Below are 19,929 nucleotides of genomic sequence, written 5' to 3' on the forward strand. Positions count from 1 at the left end.
TGCTGGTTCTCAAGTCAGCTCTGACAATGAGACTCGAGGAACTTCTGACCCACCATTAAAAGCTATATCTTGTGACTCCATTTTGTATGCTTTGTTGGGTATATAGATGTAGTTAGTGTTTTCCCAGAGCTTAATTTTAGTTATCTGTTCTGAGACATTCAGGACATTCTTTTGTTAAAAACTATGGTTGCATAGCAATAGGAAATAATGTATATAATAATCTCTGATCTGTTTGGAGGGCAGGATGGCAGAGTCCTCTGAGAACACTATGAAGGAATATTTTTACATTTGTTGTGAAGATTAGGCCATTTAGACCGTGCATTACTGCCTTTCACCACTTTCTGCCACTTTAGATGAAAGAAGTTACTGCATAGCAATATTATTCTGATCAGTTACATAAGATGATGGCTGCTGAGATGGGCAAGATGAGATTTACACATCAAGTATGTGTATGAATACTCAAAAAAAAAAAAAAAAAAGAAATTAAGACCTCCATGTAATGAGCAGAAAAATAAACAAAGCCTGTTTTTCTATGAAAGGATGTCTTACACCTCAAACATGATTTCTCCACTGTTCCTGCCTTAAGGAAGAAGAACTGCTGGGTCTTCCTCAGATCCCTTCATCGCAGGTTTGCCTCCATTTCCCTACTCCCTCATACACCATGAGCACCTCTACATCCCATCCTTGTCTTCAGGTTCTGTCCACAGTCTTGTCCCCCACAATGAGTAAGGCAGCGTGCGCTTGTTTTGGAGCTGTGTGTGTGTGCTATGCTTGCTGGTTGTGGAGCCCAGAGTGCCAGTGGGATCCTGTTGTTGCTGGGCTCACATGACAGCCATGTTTTCTGAATCTCCCACATTGATCCAGGCATGAATCTCCTCTCAATCTGCAGGATCTGGGTCTTTGAAATCTCTTTTTTAATTTTTTTTCCCCATTTATTTTTCTTTTCTTAATATGGAGTCCAAAAAAGCTACTGTGGGATTAAGTGAATGCGACTCAATTAAGCATTACAAAAGAACAGAAAACTCAGGCACTGAACCATCTTTCATTTCCTTAGAGAATCAGGCTTAAAATATAAACACATCTCCTTTTGAAAAAGCATTTGCATTTTAAAATAAAAGTAACTTGTGTGCTCGTATCACTTCCTTTTTTTTTCCAGATGGTATTCTTGAAACTAATTTTATTAATAGGGATGATCACCACCACCACAGCTACTATTTCAGAAGTTATTGTCAGGCAGTGAGTTTTAGGTATGTCATCACCAGTGTTTGTACTGACAGCCTACTTTTAAGACATAGTCCTGTAACTAGGCTACAGAAATTTATCCTGAAGATCAAAACACAACTGTTTTCAAATTTGCTTATGCTTCAGCAATGTGGCAAAAATAATTTGCAAAAGTTATTGGTACAGTACTTCTGAAGATCAAATTTATCATTCTGTAAGCAGAAAATTAAGCAAAATTCATTAAATAAACTTCATGCTGTATATTATTCACCCAGCTTTACTATTACAGCATTATGAATTCAGAATCTCAGCGCTTCTAATTTTGGAGTCAGACAATGAATGTAATACTTTTCAGTTGTCTCATACTATTTATTTAGGAATGTTTATAGATAAATGGGGAATGCAACTGAAGAACAGAGATACTTGTATTTAACAAGTAGAACATAGAGGGCAAGCGTAAAGAGTGGTTGGTACAGAAAAAGAAATTCTTGAAGAGGGCTGGAGGGGGATGAATTAGACTTTGAAATTCCTTGGAAATGAAAGTACATACCTGTAACTGATGAGAAAGGGAAAGAGTATCCAGTGGAAGGATGCACTGGTACGAATGTCATGAGCAAGTGATAGGCTCAAAAAATAAACTTCAAAGCAGTAGCATATGGAATAGATGCCAGAGATGGCAGATTACATTTCTACAGGCTTAGGGAGAACAAAGCAGTAACCGAGATGCATTGTGATATGAGCATGGGTGACAGTTCTAGCAATTTATGTTTTAGACTGAAATTGAGAAAGAATTTTCTTGCATATAACTTTGATGAGAAGATGAATAGGGGCACCTGTGAGATAGTCACAACGGGTAGAGGATGCAAGAGAGCTGAGACCTGGCAATGCCTTTGGAAACTGGTGTTCATTGTCTGAGCTACTCATATTTGTCTTGGTAGTGATGAGTGGGAGAGAAGGATGCTGTCCTGAAGGGAGTGCAAATCATGGCAATACAGATGCAAATCTGAAGACCAGAGCTGCTTTATAAGTTAGTGTCTGTAGACATGCAGATAGAAACACAGACTACAGGAGAAGAAGCACTGAGATGGATATTAATAAATTTTGAAAGCAAATGCTTAGGGTAAAATATATCCTGGTTGGCCTGACTGTGTCTTTGTTTTGACCCATTTTTGTCTGTATCTGAATTCATGTTATTACAAGCCAAGAGCTGGGAAATGATGCTTTGCCTAAGCCATTTCTTATTAAATGAGCTATTTAGATATGCTGCAGCCATAGCTAGCATTTAAAACTTAGTCTTGAAGACTGAAATCTTTCATGTTCAAGCTTCCTGCAGCCTCTGTTTCTCCCTCCAAGTAATGTCTTTGACACAGCATCATTTAATTTATTTTTGTTGTTCAGTTTTTTTTGCTTGGATGGACCTTATCAGATCTTTTCCCCTGTTAGTTTTCTGAAAAGACTCCTTTTCCCTCCCTTGTCTTTATTGCATAAAGGTAGAAGATGCTGTGGTTGTTTCTTTGGCCATACATTCTTTCCTGTCACACAGAGTCTCTCACCCCCTTATGAAGTCTGGGCCAAGATGGGACACTTATGTTCTGGGGGAACCTCAGAAGTGTTATAGGGCTACGTTTAAAAATGAACAAAGAAAAACCTACAGAAGACTCCTTTTTGTCTGAAATTGTTTTACAGATCTGCAATATTATCACCAGAAAGCTCCCAGATACTTAAAGACTTCCCATTTCTTTAAGCCTGTATCTTGCTTTAACCTTCTGGAGGATTTACATTTTTTGTCTTTAGGGAGATGTGCAAATGAAGCAAACATACATTCAGGCTCCAAAACAGTTATTCTTTACTTTGTGTACATACAGACCTGCGCAAAGCACTAAAACATGTGTACATGTTCCCCTGCTCTAGGCAATTAATCACCCAAGAATTCTCTAAAGAATCTAGGTCTTCTGCATCTGTATATGATTTCTTCTTCATGAATACCATGCTTGTATAGGTTTACTTCTGTCTTTTTTTTATTTATTTATTACTTCCTTCTTCCATTTTTGTCTTGCCTGAGAAGTGCTCATTTATGTGTCCCCTTCCATTTCTTTAGTGCTGCCTGGGAGCACTGAGCCTATGTCCAATCTGCAGGCTGTGGGAGTGCTTCCCAAGACCTCAGTTAGTGTGTGAACCCTGGCTACCTCCTGACTTTTTGTTTGGGCAAGACCCAGAAGTTTATTCTTCCTTAGGTCTCCCTTCTCCATACCAAAAAGAAAGCCCAGTTATAGTGGCTGAAAAAGAGCACCCTGTTGCAGCATGCAGGGCTCCCTGATGCTAAGTTTTTTAAAAAACATCATACATACATTGAGTAGTTTGTTTGCTTGTGTCACATTTTTCCCTTTTAGTCTCCCTGAAAGACTGAAGAAAATTAATTTCACTTTCCATCAGTCTAAGATATTTCCATTTCAAAGACCAGCCTTGTCTCAGATTTAGAACATACTACTTGAGGTAGCTGCATAAACTAAGACCTTACTTGAGGACAAGGCTTGTCACATTGAACTTAAGTGTGCTTCTTCTGTGATACTTATTTATTTTAATGTGTGCTTATTTTGTTAGACTTCTTTACTTTGACACTGCAACTACCTCACATAAGGCAGAATGCTAACCAGGGTATTTTTATTCATCATAAACATTCAATGTGATTTTTACTGTTTGACTCTTACCTAACAAAAGAGTTACATTGTTTATATACTATGACTTACGTTTTCCATGACTGTTGTCTGCAAACCTGATGTTGGCCTAATGTAAACTGTAAGTCTTCTAGCACGTCTCTATTATAACTAATGAGGAAAAAACAACTTTTAAAATGCTGGGTATTAGATCTACACAGCAGGAACTGTTTGTCTGTTTTCCTTTAATAAGAAAAACAGCACTGTGAATAAATGTGTAGATGAAAAAATGGATACTGAAAATTATTTTTAAGATGCTAAGTAGATGCTGTAGAAAGAAGTTGGAATAAAACTCTTGTAAAATGCATGTGAATTTGCAAGCATGTGGCATCATTAAACTCGCTAAAAATAAAATGCCCTCAGGTCTGGTAAGAACAATTGCTTCATAATTAGGCTCTTGGGAAGGAGCAGGGATTTGTAGTAAGATACTTAGCTTTACCAGAGATTTCTGAACTTCATTGATACTTGGAATTCACTTCTCACGTGGGAGGGGATTTCCATACACTGAACTATTTCCAAAAGCAGAATTCTGCATCATAAAAGCATTGCAGGGTTACCTTGAAGATGAAGCATAATTTTTCATTGCTTAGGAGTTAATTTTTGAAATTGAGAGCAGAAAATAAGAGAGTCACTGAGATTGATACTAAATGAGTTTATTCCGAAATCCTATTTTTAAATTGCTAAAGGCTTTAAAAAAAAAAAAAAAAAAAAAAAAGTGCTTTTAAAAGTATCCCAAAGAATTGATGGATCTATAAATAATGCTGAACTTTGATTTCAGTTCACACAACATAAAGAAAACAAGTGCGTTTTGGATACTTGGAAAAAGATCAGTGTTCTGCCATTATTATATAGACATAAAAAAGTAGGCCTGGAAGTTACCTCAGGATCACAGAATCACATTTTCACAGCATGCTTGAGGTTTAAAGGGACCTCTGGCACAACCCCTGCTCAAGCAGGGAGAGCTGGAGCAGTGTCCTCAGGACCACATCCCCAGGACCACATCCACATTGCTTCTGGGAGATTTCCAAGGATTAAACCCACAGCCTTTGGGCAGCCTGTGCCAGCCCTCCATCTCTTGCACAGTACAGAAGTGTTTCCTGATGTTCAGAAGGAACTTGTCATGTTCCAGTTCGTGCCTATTGACTCTTGCCATGGCACTAAGCAGAGCCTGGCTTCATCCTCTTTGCTGTCTCCCTTCAGGTATTAATGGACGCTGAAGAGATCCTACTGAGCTTCCTCTTCTCCCAGCTGAGCAGTCACAGCTCTCAGCCTCTTCACACAGTAAATTAAGTGAAGATGTGGAGATATGAGTCCTCCTGTAGGGTAGAAAAATCGTGTTTCCTGACTTCATGATAGAATAAATTGTGCCATGGAATTTTTTTTTTCTTTTCATTCACTATAGAAAATTTATAATTGAATAGCTTAAATTAGAGGCTTTATTCTGTGTCACTAAAGCAGGGTATTATTCCCATTCTGAATGACAGTATTGTAAAGTTATTAGTGATTTGCAGAGATGTATTCAGAAGAAGGAGATGGGTAGAAGAAATTACAGGAGATTTCAATATCATCTTGAGGTAGAATACAGATATTAAATACATTGCTGCCTATAGTGAGTACTAAGACTACTGACTTAATATAAATGGAGATATCTCCCTATTCTTCAGTCTTTGTCCCATGCCAGTTAAAAAGGTATTTTATTTGTGGCTGAATTAGAAGTAATGGACAGGAATAACGATGTCCAAATGACAAATTTAAAGCACCATGTTCTGTATACCATAGCTTTTCCCTAAGTATTCAGCTCTACAACTTAGGTTGGAAAACAGATGAAAGAAAACCCAATGGGAGATAGTAATTACTTTGAATGTTTTTTTATAGAGTCAAATGCAAGAATTTCTTCTTAAGGTTGAATGTTGCTGTATTCCTTTAGGCAAAAAATATTTTAGCTTTAATAAAATAAATACATTGTTTTGAGGTATTATGTACTCCAATTTTGCAGTTGGAAAGAAATATAGCTAAAAAGGATAATACATACAGTACCTGAGAACACTTCCCATCTTCCATTTCCAGGTGCATTCCCATCCTGAATCCTGGTACTATGCCAAAAAGCGACTTAAGAAACAACCTCCTTATATATTTATGTGTTCCCATGGGAATGCAGCCTAAGTGTGCAGGAAGCAAGGGTGTGCTCCAATAAGTACAGGCTGAGAAGTATGCACAGAACTTATTCTGACTAAGAGACAGCCAGGATCATATCACGACTTCCCACATTGAGAAATTACTTCCAGGTCTTCAAAACAAATTAATAAGCTTAAAGTCTTTTTTTTTTTTTTCTTTTTTTCTTTTTTTCTTTTTTTTAAATATAATCATAGGAATCAATTAAGCTTCGTATTTTCCAATAAATTCTGTTCCAAGCCTAGATTTATCTTTGAGTGCAAAGGAGCATAAAGTATGGATCATACGAAGGTTTTCCAATTGTTCATCTATCTTTCTAGGGATTCGCTTTTTTCCCACTTGTTTATCTTTATTTCTAGGGATCAGCTTTATTGAAAGACTGTTCAGTTTCCCAAAACTTGACCTGTTCTACTTCTAAAATTCAGCTGTCTCTATGGCCTTCCATGTTCCATTTTTCTCTTCTTCTTCATCCCATGGTCTTGTTAGAACCTTCTCTTACATGATATTGGGACAGAGAATGTGAAAATATGCTATTTGCAGTAAATAACTTTTCATCTAGAGTCAGAGTAAATAAAGTAAAATATGATATTACAAGATGAGCATGAACCTTTTTTCATACGAGATTCATCTTTTTCTATGTGAGGTGGTTAGCACAGCAACTGCTAGAATCTCCATTTCTGTCCATTCAATATAAACAGAACTGGGAATGAATATCTCGTATGAACTACATTATAGATGAGCCAATCTCACCCAGATAGTCTCCACCTTATAGACTTGTAGCCAATGTGCTTGATATGTTGCTTCTTTCTTTTCATATGATTTGAGGTTGTAGTTATTTAATCATGTGATATTCTTTAGTATCATGCCATATTCCTTAATGCATGGAGTGTATTTTGATTGATTAAATTGAAGTTTACTACATTTTAATTTCTGTCATGTAATCATCATCAATCCAGAATTACTTCTTTCCTAATTTCATTGCTTTATGTCATATTGGTACTGGAGTAATTCCCACCAAGTAAATCACCACCAAGCATTGTGCTGTCTCTCAATAAGGTGCCTTAGAGTACTTTACTGATTAGTTCAAAGCCTGGCTTTCCATGAGTTTTGCAAATGGAAATGATGATCTCTGTTCAAAGAGCTGTGTACTGCATAGTCCCATGGGAACAGCCAGTAATGTCTGGGATTGACTAAGAGCCAATGGAGTATTCAAGGGTGTTAATTTTAGTTAGTTTAGTTCTCCTCTCCTCTCCTCTCCTCTCCTCTCCTCTCCTCTCCTCTCCTCTCCTCTCCTCTCCTCTCCTCTCCTCTCCTCTCCTCTCCTCTCCTCTCCTCTCCTCTCCTCTCCTCTCCTCTCCTCTCCTCTCCTCTCCTCTCCTCTCCTCTCCTCTCTCTTCTCTGTCTCTCCCCTTCCCTTCCCTCCTCTCCTTTTTTCTTCCCTCCTCTCCCCTTCCCAGGAGGTTACAAATCAGAAAATAAAAGAAAACCCAAGAGATTTCATTATTGCCATTTTAAAAAATATTTTGCCATTACTATAATGACTCTTTGAGCAGTTTATATGTTACATCATGAAGATAACAGAAAGTGGTAATAATTTTCACCTTCATTTTTTTTTCCATTGCAATTTGTATAGCAGATTTTTCATCCTGAAATTAAAACATACAGTAATAAGGGGAAAAAGCAGTGGCAACACTATAACCTCAATTATCTAAATGCCAGGGTGCCACATCCAAATGTGGGAACTTGAAGAAGTACAAAAGGCCCTTCGAATAGCTACTTATGAAATGTCAGTACGTTTGGCAGACTTGTTTTTAGCCTTTCATTTTGAGATTTATTCCCTGAAATACAAGGATTATGTACTTTATGGATGCACCTTGAGCAATGTGCCATTATGTAGGGGGAGAGTGGAAATATGCCGAGAAGTGAAATGACAAGCCAATATTTTAAGATGTAATATTATCCTCTTATTTGGGGAGAAAAATCACATGCAAACCAGCAGAATTAGTTTTTTCTTTTTTCTTTTTTTTTGTGAGAAAAGTCAAGGGAGGAAGGGGAAAAGAATGAAATTACAATTATCCAGGCCATTATATCTTTCCCTGCTGCTTATTTACGTATTTTCATTCTGAAACTCTTAAAGAAGAAACTGATATCATAGCAACTGCTGTTTGTCATTATTTCATTGTTACACAATGAGACTTTATAGAATATCTCCCAGCAGTAAGAGACTTTCCAGCTATTGGCTGACTGCTCATAGGTGATAAGAAACAGTTTAGAAATAAGCTACCCTTCAGCCAAAGATAGCATATATGCTTTAAATGCTGTGGAGTAGAGAGAAGCTATTCAATATTTCAAGTTTACAGCCAACTTAAGGTTACTTTGATTCTGAACACATTCTTAAAAAGAAATAAATACTTCTGGTGATTAAAATAACAGAAACAGGTGAGACAGCAGGATTTTATTTATGTAGGAACTTAACTGAATTTGAAAAATTATTCTATTAGGGGAGAATGAGAAATCGAGGACTGAAAGGGCTGAGGAATATCTATGTTTACTCTGTTAGAAGTTGGCATATTCTCAAATACCTTGTAGCCCTGGGTCTAAGATCAGGGAAGACCATAATGCTGCTGGATGACCTCTTACACAGGTCTTTTTTCTTATTACCAGTATCAAAGTAAGAGGAAGTGCTTGCCTTGGTTGGTGTTGGTGGACATTTTCTGTGATATTTTAAGGAATACCTTGATTTGAGTTGAGTGGACTGGTTCTGCTCCAATCAGCAAGTGCTATGTGAAGATGAAAGCTGGATTTTCAGTGTTTTCAGACCATCTAGCGAGGTATTGACTGTCATCCACTAGAAAAAAACAGTTTGCTGTAAATAGACCCCAAGTTTCAAAGTCAACAGATAGATAGAGATATACAGATACAGTGATAGGAAAAGAGGGAATGGTTTTAAACAAAGAGAAGGGAGATTTAGATTAGATGTTAGAAAGAAATTCTTTACTCGTAGATCAGTGAGACACTGGCACAGGCTGCCCATAGAGATATCCAGGTGTATCCTGTGGATTTTCATTCTTTGTTGAGCAGTAATCTTTTTTTGCCATTGTCTTGTGAGAAAAAAAAAAATCTTTTATTTCTGTGCACACATGCATATATATATGAAGAAGATGCAGAATGTCTCTTGATTGGATTTGGCTTGGGAAGTGCTCCAGTAGCAGTTAATTTTGTGTCAGTGGGACAGGCAACTTGAAATAAGATCACTAGTGCAACTTGCATTTCAGGCTTTTATTTCTGGATGATGCTTTGAATTAAAGACAGTACTTAACTCTGTTTACTTATAAAAGTGAAAGAAAGCCAACTTTTTATTTCCAATTTATTTATGTTTTTATTTTTGCTAAAGTCAGTTTAACAGTCTGTAGAGACACGGAAATAGATAATTTTAAGGCAAATAGGGACTAATTATCATAATCCTTGTGAGTGAGATAATAAAAACCTGCACTATTGAGTGTTTAGGAGATAGGAACAATAGTACACATGTACTTTTAGAGAAATATAATGGATCTACAATGGACAAACTGGCAAAAGTAAATCTACTTCATGAAACAAAGCAGGTCTTGTTTTCAATTTTAAGGCCCATTCTTTTGTGGAAATTTAGTTTTAATCTTTTAATCTTACTCAAGAAGTTTTCTTGATGCATTGGTTAACCCATAAGAAAGGAACACACATGCACTGAACTTTCAATTCTGTACATAAAAAATCAACAACCAGCACTCTGTTGTAACAGCTTTAATCCAGATTATCTATTAGGCTTTTGCAGGAAACCCACTGAGTTATACAAGACTACAGCCACAGCCATTTCTCCCACCAGGTGCTTCTTTCAGTGGATTTAATTTTTGCTGTTAGTGTAGGAATTTAAGATCATAATGGTAACGAGAGTGATCACTTCTACATTTTTATGGGCATTTTCTTTCCAAATTGTGCTAGTAAGTTTCCTTAGAGTTTTGGGGTTCCTGAATATTTTAGATGAAAATCTTATACTTGCCATTACAAGTTTCACTTACAAAATGATCTTTTCCCCTCCACTGTGAACATAATATTGTGAAATGAAGTGTGACACTCCAGTTCCTTCATTACTTATAGTAGTTCGTATGAGGAATTCCTGGTGCATATTCATTTATTTATGAGGAAGAATGCAGCACATTCTGTTCTGAACTGCTACTGAATTAACACCCCAGTGTTATACCAGGGGGACATCATTCCAGTTTTTCAGTTAAGTAGCAGAGCAGAAGCTGTAGCTCCTTGTATTTAGAAGAAACCTGCTGGTGTTGCCCCAGAGGTAGTTTATTAACCTCCGTTCTCCAGTTACCATACTGGAGATATTATATTCTGTCTTCTGGGCTTCTCTTCTGTCTGGAAATCATATTTCATCTAAAATCCATTCAAATTAAGAGTAAGTAAGTGACTGCAGGACAATTACTGTAGAGCTCAACCTCTATAAAAAGTACTGTTCATGCCTGTAGTAGACATATTGTATCTACAGAGAGTCTTACGCATTGTCACTCTACAGTGTTTAGCAGTCTGAGGATATTTATCAAGAAACAGATTCTGAATTGTAGAGTACATACAACTACATCAATTAATTATGAACATTAATCTTTGATTTGTTGTGGGCATGACTGAAAATCTTTTGGACGTTTTCAAAAAATTTGCAAGGAAATACAGAAAGCATTAGGGAAGGCTTTTGTGTAGCTGTGTAAGTAACTGTGATGATTCCAGGCTCCTTTTATTGTTAATTGAACATAAAAATTATGTATCATATTTTTATAATTGAAATAACTTTGACATCTTAATTCAACCTTCTTTATTTCTGTCATGCTATATATTAGTCCCCAGCTAATGAAAAACTCAGTGAAACTGACCCAAGTGAGCCTAAATCAACAATAACGGAAGAAGAACAGATAATAGTAGGTCAGGATGTCAGTTAATGGCTAGAAATAGTGAGTACTAAGAAAAAAACCTTTAAATACAGAAAAATACACTGAATCTAAACAAAGGTAAAACCATCGATCATATGCAAAAAATGGATGAAATAGTCAGCAAAGAGTACATTTTGCTTTTTAAAAGAAATGATGTGTTTCACTGTTCCAGTAGCAAAATGTACCCTGTATATGTATCTAGAAGGGTATTAAAGTCAAATATAATAATAATAATGCACTATAGTATTCATATTACAGAGTCAAAACCTGTGAAGTTATTTTGGTACTAGATAGAGATTTCCTTTGAAGATTGCTGTGCTATCAGAGCATGATACTGGTTTGAGAGTAATCCTGCGTGGAAGATCTTGAGGGTGTTGGTAGGTAAAAAAACTGAACGTGGACTTGCAGTCCAGATAGCCAGCTGACTGTATTCTGAGATGCATCAAAAGAGAGGAGGCCAGTAGGTTGAGAGATGTGATTGTCCCCCTCTGCTGTGCTTCTATGAGACCCCATGTGAGTACTGTGTTGAGCTCTGGGGCCCCAGCGTAAGGACATCGATGTGTTGGAGTGTGTCCAGAGGAAGTCTGTAAAGATGATCAGAGTGCTGGAGCACCTCCCCTATGAAGGAAGGTTGAGAGAGTTGGGCTTGTTCTGGTTGGAGAATAGAAGGCTTCAGAGAGATGTTATAGCAGCCTTACAGTACCTAGAGAGGGGCCTACACTAAAGCTGGGGAGGGATTCTGTCACTTTGTCAGGGAGCGTAGTGAGGTAAAGGCTTTAAACTAGAAGAGTGTAAATTTAGGTTATAGATGTTAGGCATTGGCACAGGGTGCTCAGAGAAGCTGTGAATGCCCCATCCTTGGAGGCATTTGAGGCCTGGTTGGATGGGGCTTTAAAAGCAACCTGATCTGATGGGTGATTGGAACTACATGATCTGTAGGGTCCCTTCTGACCCAAACCGTTCCATGATTCTGCAATTATCTTGAATGGCATCAAACAGCTAAATGCTGCTACTTTTAGCTGCATTGAGTGGGTCCTTCCTTTTCCCTTAATCCCGTTGCATTTATGTAAATCAGAGAATTATAAATCCTGGATTTCTTTTCAGAAGGAATTGGGGAAAAAATAGATAATTGGAAAAATTGCCAAAACTAATTTTGAAGGAGAACTGAACCAAGACTGAAATTTAATGAAGATATTATTTGTGGAAATTTCAGCTTAAATACTTTGGGGAAAATCTTAGTAGCGACTGAAAATGATCATACAATCATTAGACAACCTGATCAGTACTCATCACATCTACCTCAGCTGGAGGTCAGTTGCACTGACCTCTAGCAGGTCAGTCTCACGTGTCCTACTCATTCCCAATCATTTTAGAGGAACTTAAGGCTATCCCACAATGGTACTATTATCATTTTTATTATCAGAGTAAGAGTACCGTGAGGCAGCTTGAGTTCCATTTTCCTTGTAGTACATAGATATATACAATGCAACTCAGAAGTTACTACTCATTCAGTGAATGGAATTCAGCTGTTGGTTCACACAGTTATGTAAACTTTGGAATGAGAAGATGCTAATAAAAAAAATCAGATTTGTCTGAACGTTGCGGGAACAATGTTAGATCCCAAATCTATATTTACTTACAGAGGTGTAACATAAAGCACTTTAGTGGAATAGTCATTCTGAAATTAAATCATTCAATGAAGAGCAGAATTGGTATTTTATTTTGGTATCTGACATGATAGATTCAGCTCTTTTTGTCGTAATCCCTTCATTTCTACTAAAGCTGGTTATATTCTTCCACAATTTTAAAGTTGATATTGTCTATTTGGATTTCTGCTAATTCTTCCTTCTGTAGTTGAAAAATTTCGACCATGTGTTCATCATCATCTCACAGGAAACCCCAAGTCACTGCTGTGTATCCTCCTGTACAATCACCAGGAAATCCTAAAGAGTTGAGCTTGGCAATGGGCTAGTAACAGCTTCTTCATGTCTGATGGTGGGAGGCACTTGCTCATACTGCTGTTCTAGATTCCTGCTCTGGATACATTTACATATAATGCTTACTTTTTGAGGCAATTCCTTTAATTCTGTTTCTCTGCACTGAAAATTAATCTAAGAAGGTCAATTAGCAGAGTCCATGCAGAAAGAAGAATCATCTGTATTTATTTGTTGAATAACTCCTTGCTCAGTACCTTCTTCTCATGCTAACTTGTGGAAGCTTTTTTCTGCCATTCCTGTAGTGTTGGGCACAGGGTGAAAGCCAAGTTGGATTAGCAAGAAGCCTTGAGGGCTCAGTCTGCTTGGGCATGTGTTAATGGGCTTTGTGCAGAATATGATGCAGATGTGAGGGCAGGCAGAAATCATAGAAATCATAATGCTGTCAATTAAACTGCAAAACTCAGGGGCTTCAGTGCTGCCTTCAACCAGAGCCAGAGGGCTTCCACAATTTCTTTTGCTCCTGCTTCCTCCTGAGGGACAGCTTTCTTTAAAGAAAATAAAGGATGAGAGATAAAGAAGTCCTGTCTGAAAAGACCAGAGGGAACAGCCTGCTGCACTTGATGCCTGAAGGCAGGGAGTTCACTCTCAGCCTGGGCTGCAGAGAGAGAGGCAGCATTTCTCATTTGAAAATAACAGAGACAGATGCAGTCAAAAGTCTGTAGCAGTAACATCTATTTTTAAATTCCCCCCCATAGCAGGAAGAGCTGGCTCCTAATGAGCAGTCATAGACTCTTCACTGTTTTTTATGGTGACATTTTGCTTCTTCTAATTCTCTTCTTAATGTACTTTTCTAGCAGAGCAGATAATAATTATGAATTATAATCATGTAGAACTGCTCTTACCAAACAACAAACTCAACCAAGATAGTGCCAAAGCTGCAAGCAATTTCTCATTTACGATAATAGAGTTTTCTTCATTACTGCTATGGGAAAATGTCATATCTCAGCTGATGGCATACATTGTTTTAGATGTAATGATCTTCTTTGGTTGTAATATTGATAAACCGCTATGTCATCACATGTCAGATTTTGACTGCACCTGTTTGCAAACTCAGGTTAATTATGCTCTGCTGTCTAACTGCTTATTTTATGGATGTTTTGCTCACATGTTTTTAAGCAATGCTATTTAATTGTGGATAACTAATGGTAGTTATCTCTTCTCATTATCATAATTTTACATTTGATCTGTCTGCTGCAGGTGGAAACAATAGGTGATGCATACTGCGTTGCAGCAGGGCTCCACAAGAAAAGCCTTAGCCATGCTAAAGCCATTGCCCTGATGGCACTGAAGATGATGGAGCTATCAGAAGAAGTTCTCACTCCGGATGGGAGCCCTATTAAGGTAAATCATTTGCTCTTTATTCTCAGTTAATCAGTGGTACCTCGACCTGATTAACTCCGCTATATTCTGTCAGTAGAAGTGTATTGCAAGAATTAAAAATTACTGCAAGATATCACTTTATATATTTCAGTGGTCCCCATCAACATTCATGCCTAGTTTTTTAAGCACAGCACATGACTTAACATCCACATAATGCACATTTTGGTGTGTGTGGGTGTCTGCTTTGTGTTAGCTGTCACTTTGTTATATGCATTGAAAGTCTATTTGTGGCACTTGGTGCACTCCTAGAGACTTCCAGTTCAGTTAGTGTGAGAAGGAGATGATTCACATGCTCCAGGACTGTCCCATGCTGCAAGCTAACACATCGAATGGCATTTAAAAAAAATTCATTTCAGAAGTAGGCTCCGGAACTTCAACTCTGCTGTAGATGCACTCAGATAGTTCTGTGGCTCTAAGGGACACATCTTTTTTTCCAAAAAGTTGTTGACCTGAATACAAGAGTATGGGGACTGCTTGCTCCTGGTGATACTGTTCTTCCTTCCCACGCACCACTAGTTCTTTTTCCTAGATTGGTACAGGGGGCAGCACGAGGTGGGAAGGCATGTCCTTTTGGACTTTTTTGAAGGTCCTCTCTGCCATTCTGCTTCTTTTGATCTTACAACAACCTTGTAACCACTGGCACTTGGAATGGATAACATTTAGGTACAAAATGGAAATTCAGCAGGAAAGAAAGTCCATGGGAATAGATGCGTGCCTTTCCTATGCAAGGAAAGCAAGGCAGAGTTTACATATTGTCTTCATTTTACTCACTCCTGGTTTTGGTTAAATTGTTCTTTTTATTTTCAAAGAATATGGGGAGATTATTTTGAACAATTATTCAACACTGTCTAAAGCCAATAACAAAAGTCATATGTAGCTTGATGAGAAAGCTGGACAGAGTTCCCATAGGATTTACATCTTGATTGAATTACGCTTTGCAAACTGTGATTCCTTGCATGGGCTAAAAAGGGAGGCTTGAAGACATGGCTGCGGATGGAAGTAGCCTGTCTCCAAGGGGTAAGAGGATCCTAGCCCAGGAACTGGCAGGGCTCATTGAAAGGTGTTTAAACTAGGTATGAAGGGGGAAGGGGACAGAATGAGGGCCACTGGGGTTGAGCGGGTAGTTCGTGGCTCAAAATGGAGTTCGATGGGTGAAAAGGGTGGAGTTCAAAGGGATGGAGAGAGGCAGGGGGGTGCTGCTTCCCTAAAGTGTCTATACACTAATGCGCGCAGCATGGGAAATAAACAGGAAGAGTTGGAGATCTGTGTGCGGTCGCAAGGCCATGATCTCATTGCGATCACGGAGACGTGGTGGGACAGCTCGCATGACTGGAATGTTGTCATGGAGGGCTATGTGCTTTTTAGGAAAGATCGGCTGGTGAGGCGGGGTGGTGGAGTTGCTCTTTATGTGAGAGAGCAGCTAGAATGTATTGAACTCCACCTGGGGGAGGGTGATGTAGCAGTGGAGAGCTTGTGGGTGAGAATCAAGGGGCAGGCTGGTATGGGTGACACCGTTGTGGGTGTGTACTACAGGCCCCCTGATCAGGAGGAGGAGGTTGACGAGGCCTTCCACAAGCAACTGAAAGTAGCGTCGCAATCCCAGGCGCTGGTGCTTATGGGGGACTTCAATTATCCAGATATTTGCTGGAAAAGCAACGTGGCCAGGCATGCGCAGTCCAGACGGTTCCTGCAATGTGTCGAAGACAACTTTCTGATGCAGATGGTGGAGGAACCAACGAGGGGAGGGGTGTTACTGGACCTTATTCTCACAAATAAGGACGGGTTTGTTAAGGAAGTAAAAGTTGGGGGTAGCTTGGGTTGTAGTGACCACGAGATGGTGGAGTTCAAGATCTTGAGTGGAAGGAGCAAAGCAAAAAGTAGGATTGCTACCCTGGACTTTAGGAGAGCCAACTTTGATCTCTTCCGGGACCTACTTGGAGCTATCCCGTGGGCTAGGGTGTTAGAAGGTAAGGGGGCCTGTGAGAGCTGGTTGGCATTTAAACAGCTCTTCTTCCAAGCCCAGGATCGGTGCGTCCCTGTGAGCAAGAAATCAGGAAAGGGTGGCAGGAGACCTGTGTGGATGAGCAAGGAGCTCATGCACAAACTCAAAGGGAAAAAGAAGGTCCATGAAATGTGGAAAAAGGGTCTGACCACTCGGGAAGAATATAGAAATGTTGTCAGGGCCTGCAGGGATGCGACGAGGAAGGCTAAAGCCCACCTGGAATTGAATCTAGCAAAGGTGGTAAAGGATAATAAAAAAGGTTTTTTTAAGTATGTTAACAGTAAAAGGAAGACTAGGGAGAATGTAGGTCCCCTACTAAGTGAGGGGGGTGTTCTGGTAACGGGGGATGCTGAGAAGGCGGAGATACTGAACGCCTTCTTTGCTTCTGTCTTCAGTGAAAAAGCTCCCCCTCGGGAATCCCAGGCCCTGGTGGTTAGTGAGAAGGTCTGGGGAATGGAAGACTTCCCTTTAGTCAGGGAAGAGGCGGTCCGAGAGCGCCTAGGCAACACCAATGTTCATAAATCCATGGGACCCGATGGGGTGCATCCACGGGTGCTGAGGGAGCTGGCAGAGGTGATTGCTGAACCGCTCTCTATCATCTTTGAGAGGTCTTGGAGAATGGGGGAGGTGCCTGAAGACTGGAGGATAGCCAATGTCACTCCGGTCTTCAAAAAGGGCAAGAAGGAAGATCCAGGTAATTACAGGCCAGTCAGCCTCACCTCTGTCCCTGGAAAGGTGATGGAACAGATTGTGCTGGATGCCATCTCCAGACAACTGGAAGAAAAGGAGGTTATCAGGAGTAGTCAGCACGGGTTCACCAGGGGGAGGTCGTGCTTGACCAACCTGGTAGCCTTCTATGATGTTGTCACTGGCTGGGTGGATGGGGGGAGAGCAGTGGATGTAGTCTACCTTGATTTCAGCAAGGCATTTGACACTGTCTCCCACGACATCCTTATAACGAAGCTGAGGAAGTGCGGGATAGATGAGTGGACAGTGAGGTGGGTTGAGAACTGGCTGACTGGCAGAGCACAGAGGGTTGTCATTGGCGGTGCAGAGTCTGGTTGGAGACCTGTAACCAGCGGTGTTCCCCAGGGGTCGGTGCTGGGACCGGTCCTGTTCAACATCTTCATCAATGACCTTGATGAGGGGGTAGTGGCCACCCTCAGCAAGTTTGCTGATGATACGAAGTTGGGAGGATTGGCTGACACGCCCGAAGGCTGTGCTGCCATTCAGCGAGACCTGGACAGGCTGGAGAGCTGGGCAGTAAGGAACCAGATGAAGTTTAACAAAAGCAAGTGTAGAGTCTTGCACCTAGGGAGGAATAATTCCATGCACCGGTACAGGTTGGGGGATGACCTGCTGGAGAGGAGCTCTGCAGAGAGGGACCTGGGTGTCCTGGTGGACGACAGGTTGGCCATGAGCCAGCAGTGTGCCCTTGTGGCCAAAAAGGCCAATGGCATTCTGGGGTGCATTAAAAGGAGCGTGGCCAGCAGGTCGAGGGAGGTGATCCTCCCCCTCTACTCTGCCCTGGTAAGGCCTCATCTGGAGTACTGTGTCCAGTTCTGGGCTCCCCAGTACAAAAAAGACAGGGATCTCTTGGAAAGAGTCCAGCGGAGAGCCACAAAGATGGTGAAGGGCCTGGAGCATCTCCCCTATGAGGAAAGGCTAAGTGAGCTGGGTCTGTTTAGCCTTGAGAAGAGAAGACTGAGAGGGGACCTGATCCAGGTCTATAAATATCTAAGGTGTGGGGGGCAAAGTGGCGAGGCCAGACTCTTTTCAGCAGTGTGCGGAGACAGGACAAGGGGAAATGGCCAGAAGCTGGAGCATAGGAAGTTCCGCACCAATGTGCGCAAGAACTTCTTTACAGTGAGGGTGACGGAGCACTGGAACAGGCTGCCCAGGGAGGTTGTGGAGTCTCCTTCTCTGGAGATATTCAAGACCCGCCTGGACGCCTACCTGTGCGACCTGGTGTAGGGATCCTGCTTTGGCAGGGGGGTTGGACTCGATGATCTCTGGAGGTCCCTTCCAACCCCTACGATTCTGTGATTCTGTGATTCTGTGATTCTGTAATTTTTTTTTAATCTTTTTTTCTGGGAGGGGATTGTGTTATGAATTTCTAAAACAACTCTGAGGTTTAAAAACCTGTCAGAAAATAAATGGTTTTGAAAAAGTAATAAATCTGTGATGATCCTTGAGCAGTAAAATTATATATTCCTGAGTTCCAACTCATCTCTATTAAATGATACCTTGAATTATATTTCTTGAAGTTCTTTGTATGTGGCGAATCAAGAGAGATTTAATCCAGACGTGTTGCTGTGCCCAAGAAGGAAAGCATGGACAGCTAATCCAGGAAATACAGCAACACAATATTCAAATGAAAATATAATGATGAAATATTTGTATTTTTTGGTACTCTTGCTTCTGATGAAAATTTTCATTAAAATTATGAAATATTTATTTATTTACCATAAAATGTCCACTTATTTAAAAGCCTAACTTTCTGTAAAAATATCTTGGACTATGGATACTGAAGAATAATTTTGTAAAAGCTTCACATAGTCTTTTATTGAACTCAAAATTAGCATTAAAAGACAAATATTTTCTGAAGATATCAGAAGATGTTTTTGGTTTTCAGTTTTGATTCAGAACTGTTTCAAATTGGTATTCACTTACACCATACAAAATAGTTTTTCTGGGTTGTTTGGTAAGTTCTCCATTTTTCCAGTGAATATAGATGATCAATACATTCTAGCTTCACTGTTACATGCTGGAGAGCTGCCTTCCAGATCCTCTTCATCTTTTTACTCTATAAATGATTCTTGCAATCATAGGGAAATTTTAAATGTTTATGTTTTACTCTTAAAGTCACAGTTAGTGCATGTTTTCATTACTACATATTTTTTTTTTTTAAAGAAAATTCTTTATAATTTCACTGACTTCATAAGAAAACCTATAAAAGAAAGACCATAAAGACAATGCATGAGAAAGACGCTTGCAAAGAACAAAATGCTAGGAATAACTGCATTTATTCAAAAAGTACTAATGAGTTTCCTTTTGAATTCAGAAGAAAAACTGTCAGTTTGTTATAACTTATATTGAGAATAAAGGTGCTGAAAAGGTTCTCAGTGGATGCTAATTATCCTGTTTTCAGTTGTAAGTGTGACTTCAAGGCAGGAGGGCCGGTGATACCGACCAGAATGACAAAAAGCCTTACACAGTTATTGTTGCCTTTGTACTGAGCCTGCTAATTTACGCTTAAGAAAGTATATAAAGGCATAGAATCATAAAATAACCTGACGTGGAAGGAAACCACAAGGAACACTGAATCCAATTTCTGGCTCCACAAAGGACCACCTAGAATTCAAATGCTGAGACATTATCCAAATGCTGCTTGAATTCCACTGTTGATTTGATTTTAAGGATTCATCTCTCCTGTGTATATACCCTGTAAAACTATTGGAATGAGGGCTTTT

The 19,929-nt window shown here is 39.6% G+C and overlaps 1 protein-coding gene across 2 annotated transcripts in view; it reads left to right on the plus strand.

Moving 5' to 3' along the window:
• The window catches only part of GUCY1A2 (guanylate cyclase 1 soluble subunit alpha 2), a 136,985-nt gene that overhangs the window by 74,990 nt on the left and 42,066 nt on the right, over window positions 1-19,929 (plus strand). For both annotated transcript variants that reach the window (XM_090133902.1, XM_031606201.2), the window contains exon 6: window positions 14,272-14,415. In XM_090133902.1, the coding sequence (XP_089990028.1) occupies window positions 14,272-14,415 (144 nt within the window). The remainder of the gene's footprint in view (window positions 1-14,271; window positions 14,416-19,929) is intronic.

Source organism: Phasianus colchicus, chromosome 1 (genome assembly GCF_987193195.1).
Source record: "Phasianus colchicus chromosome 1, bPhaCol1.hap1.1, whole genome shotgun sequence".
Taxonomy (NCBI): Eukaryota; Metazoa; Chordata; class Aves; order Galliformes; family Phasianidae; genus Phasianus; species Phasianus colchicus.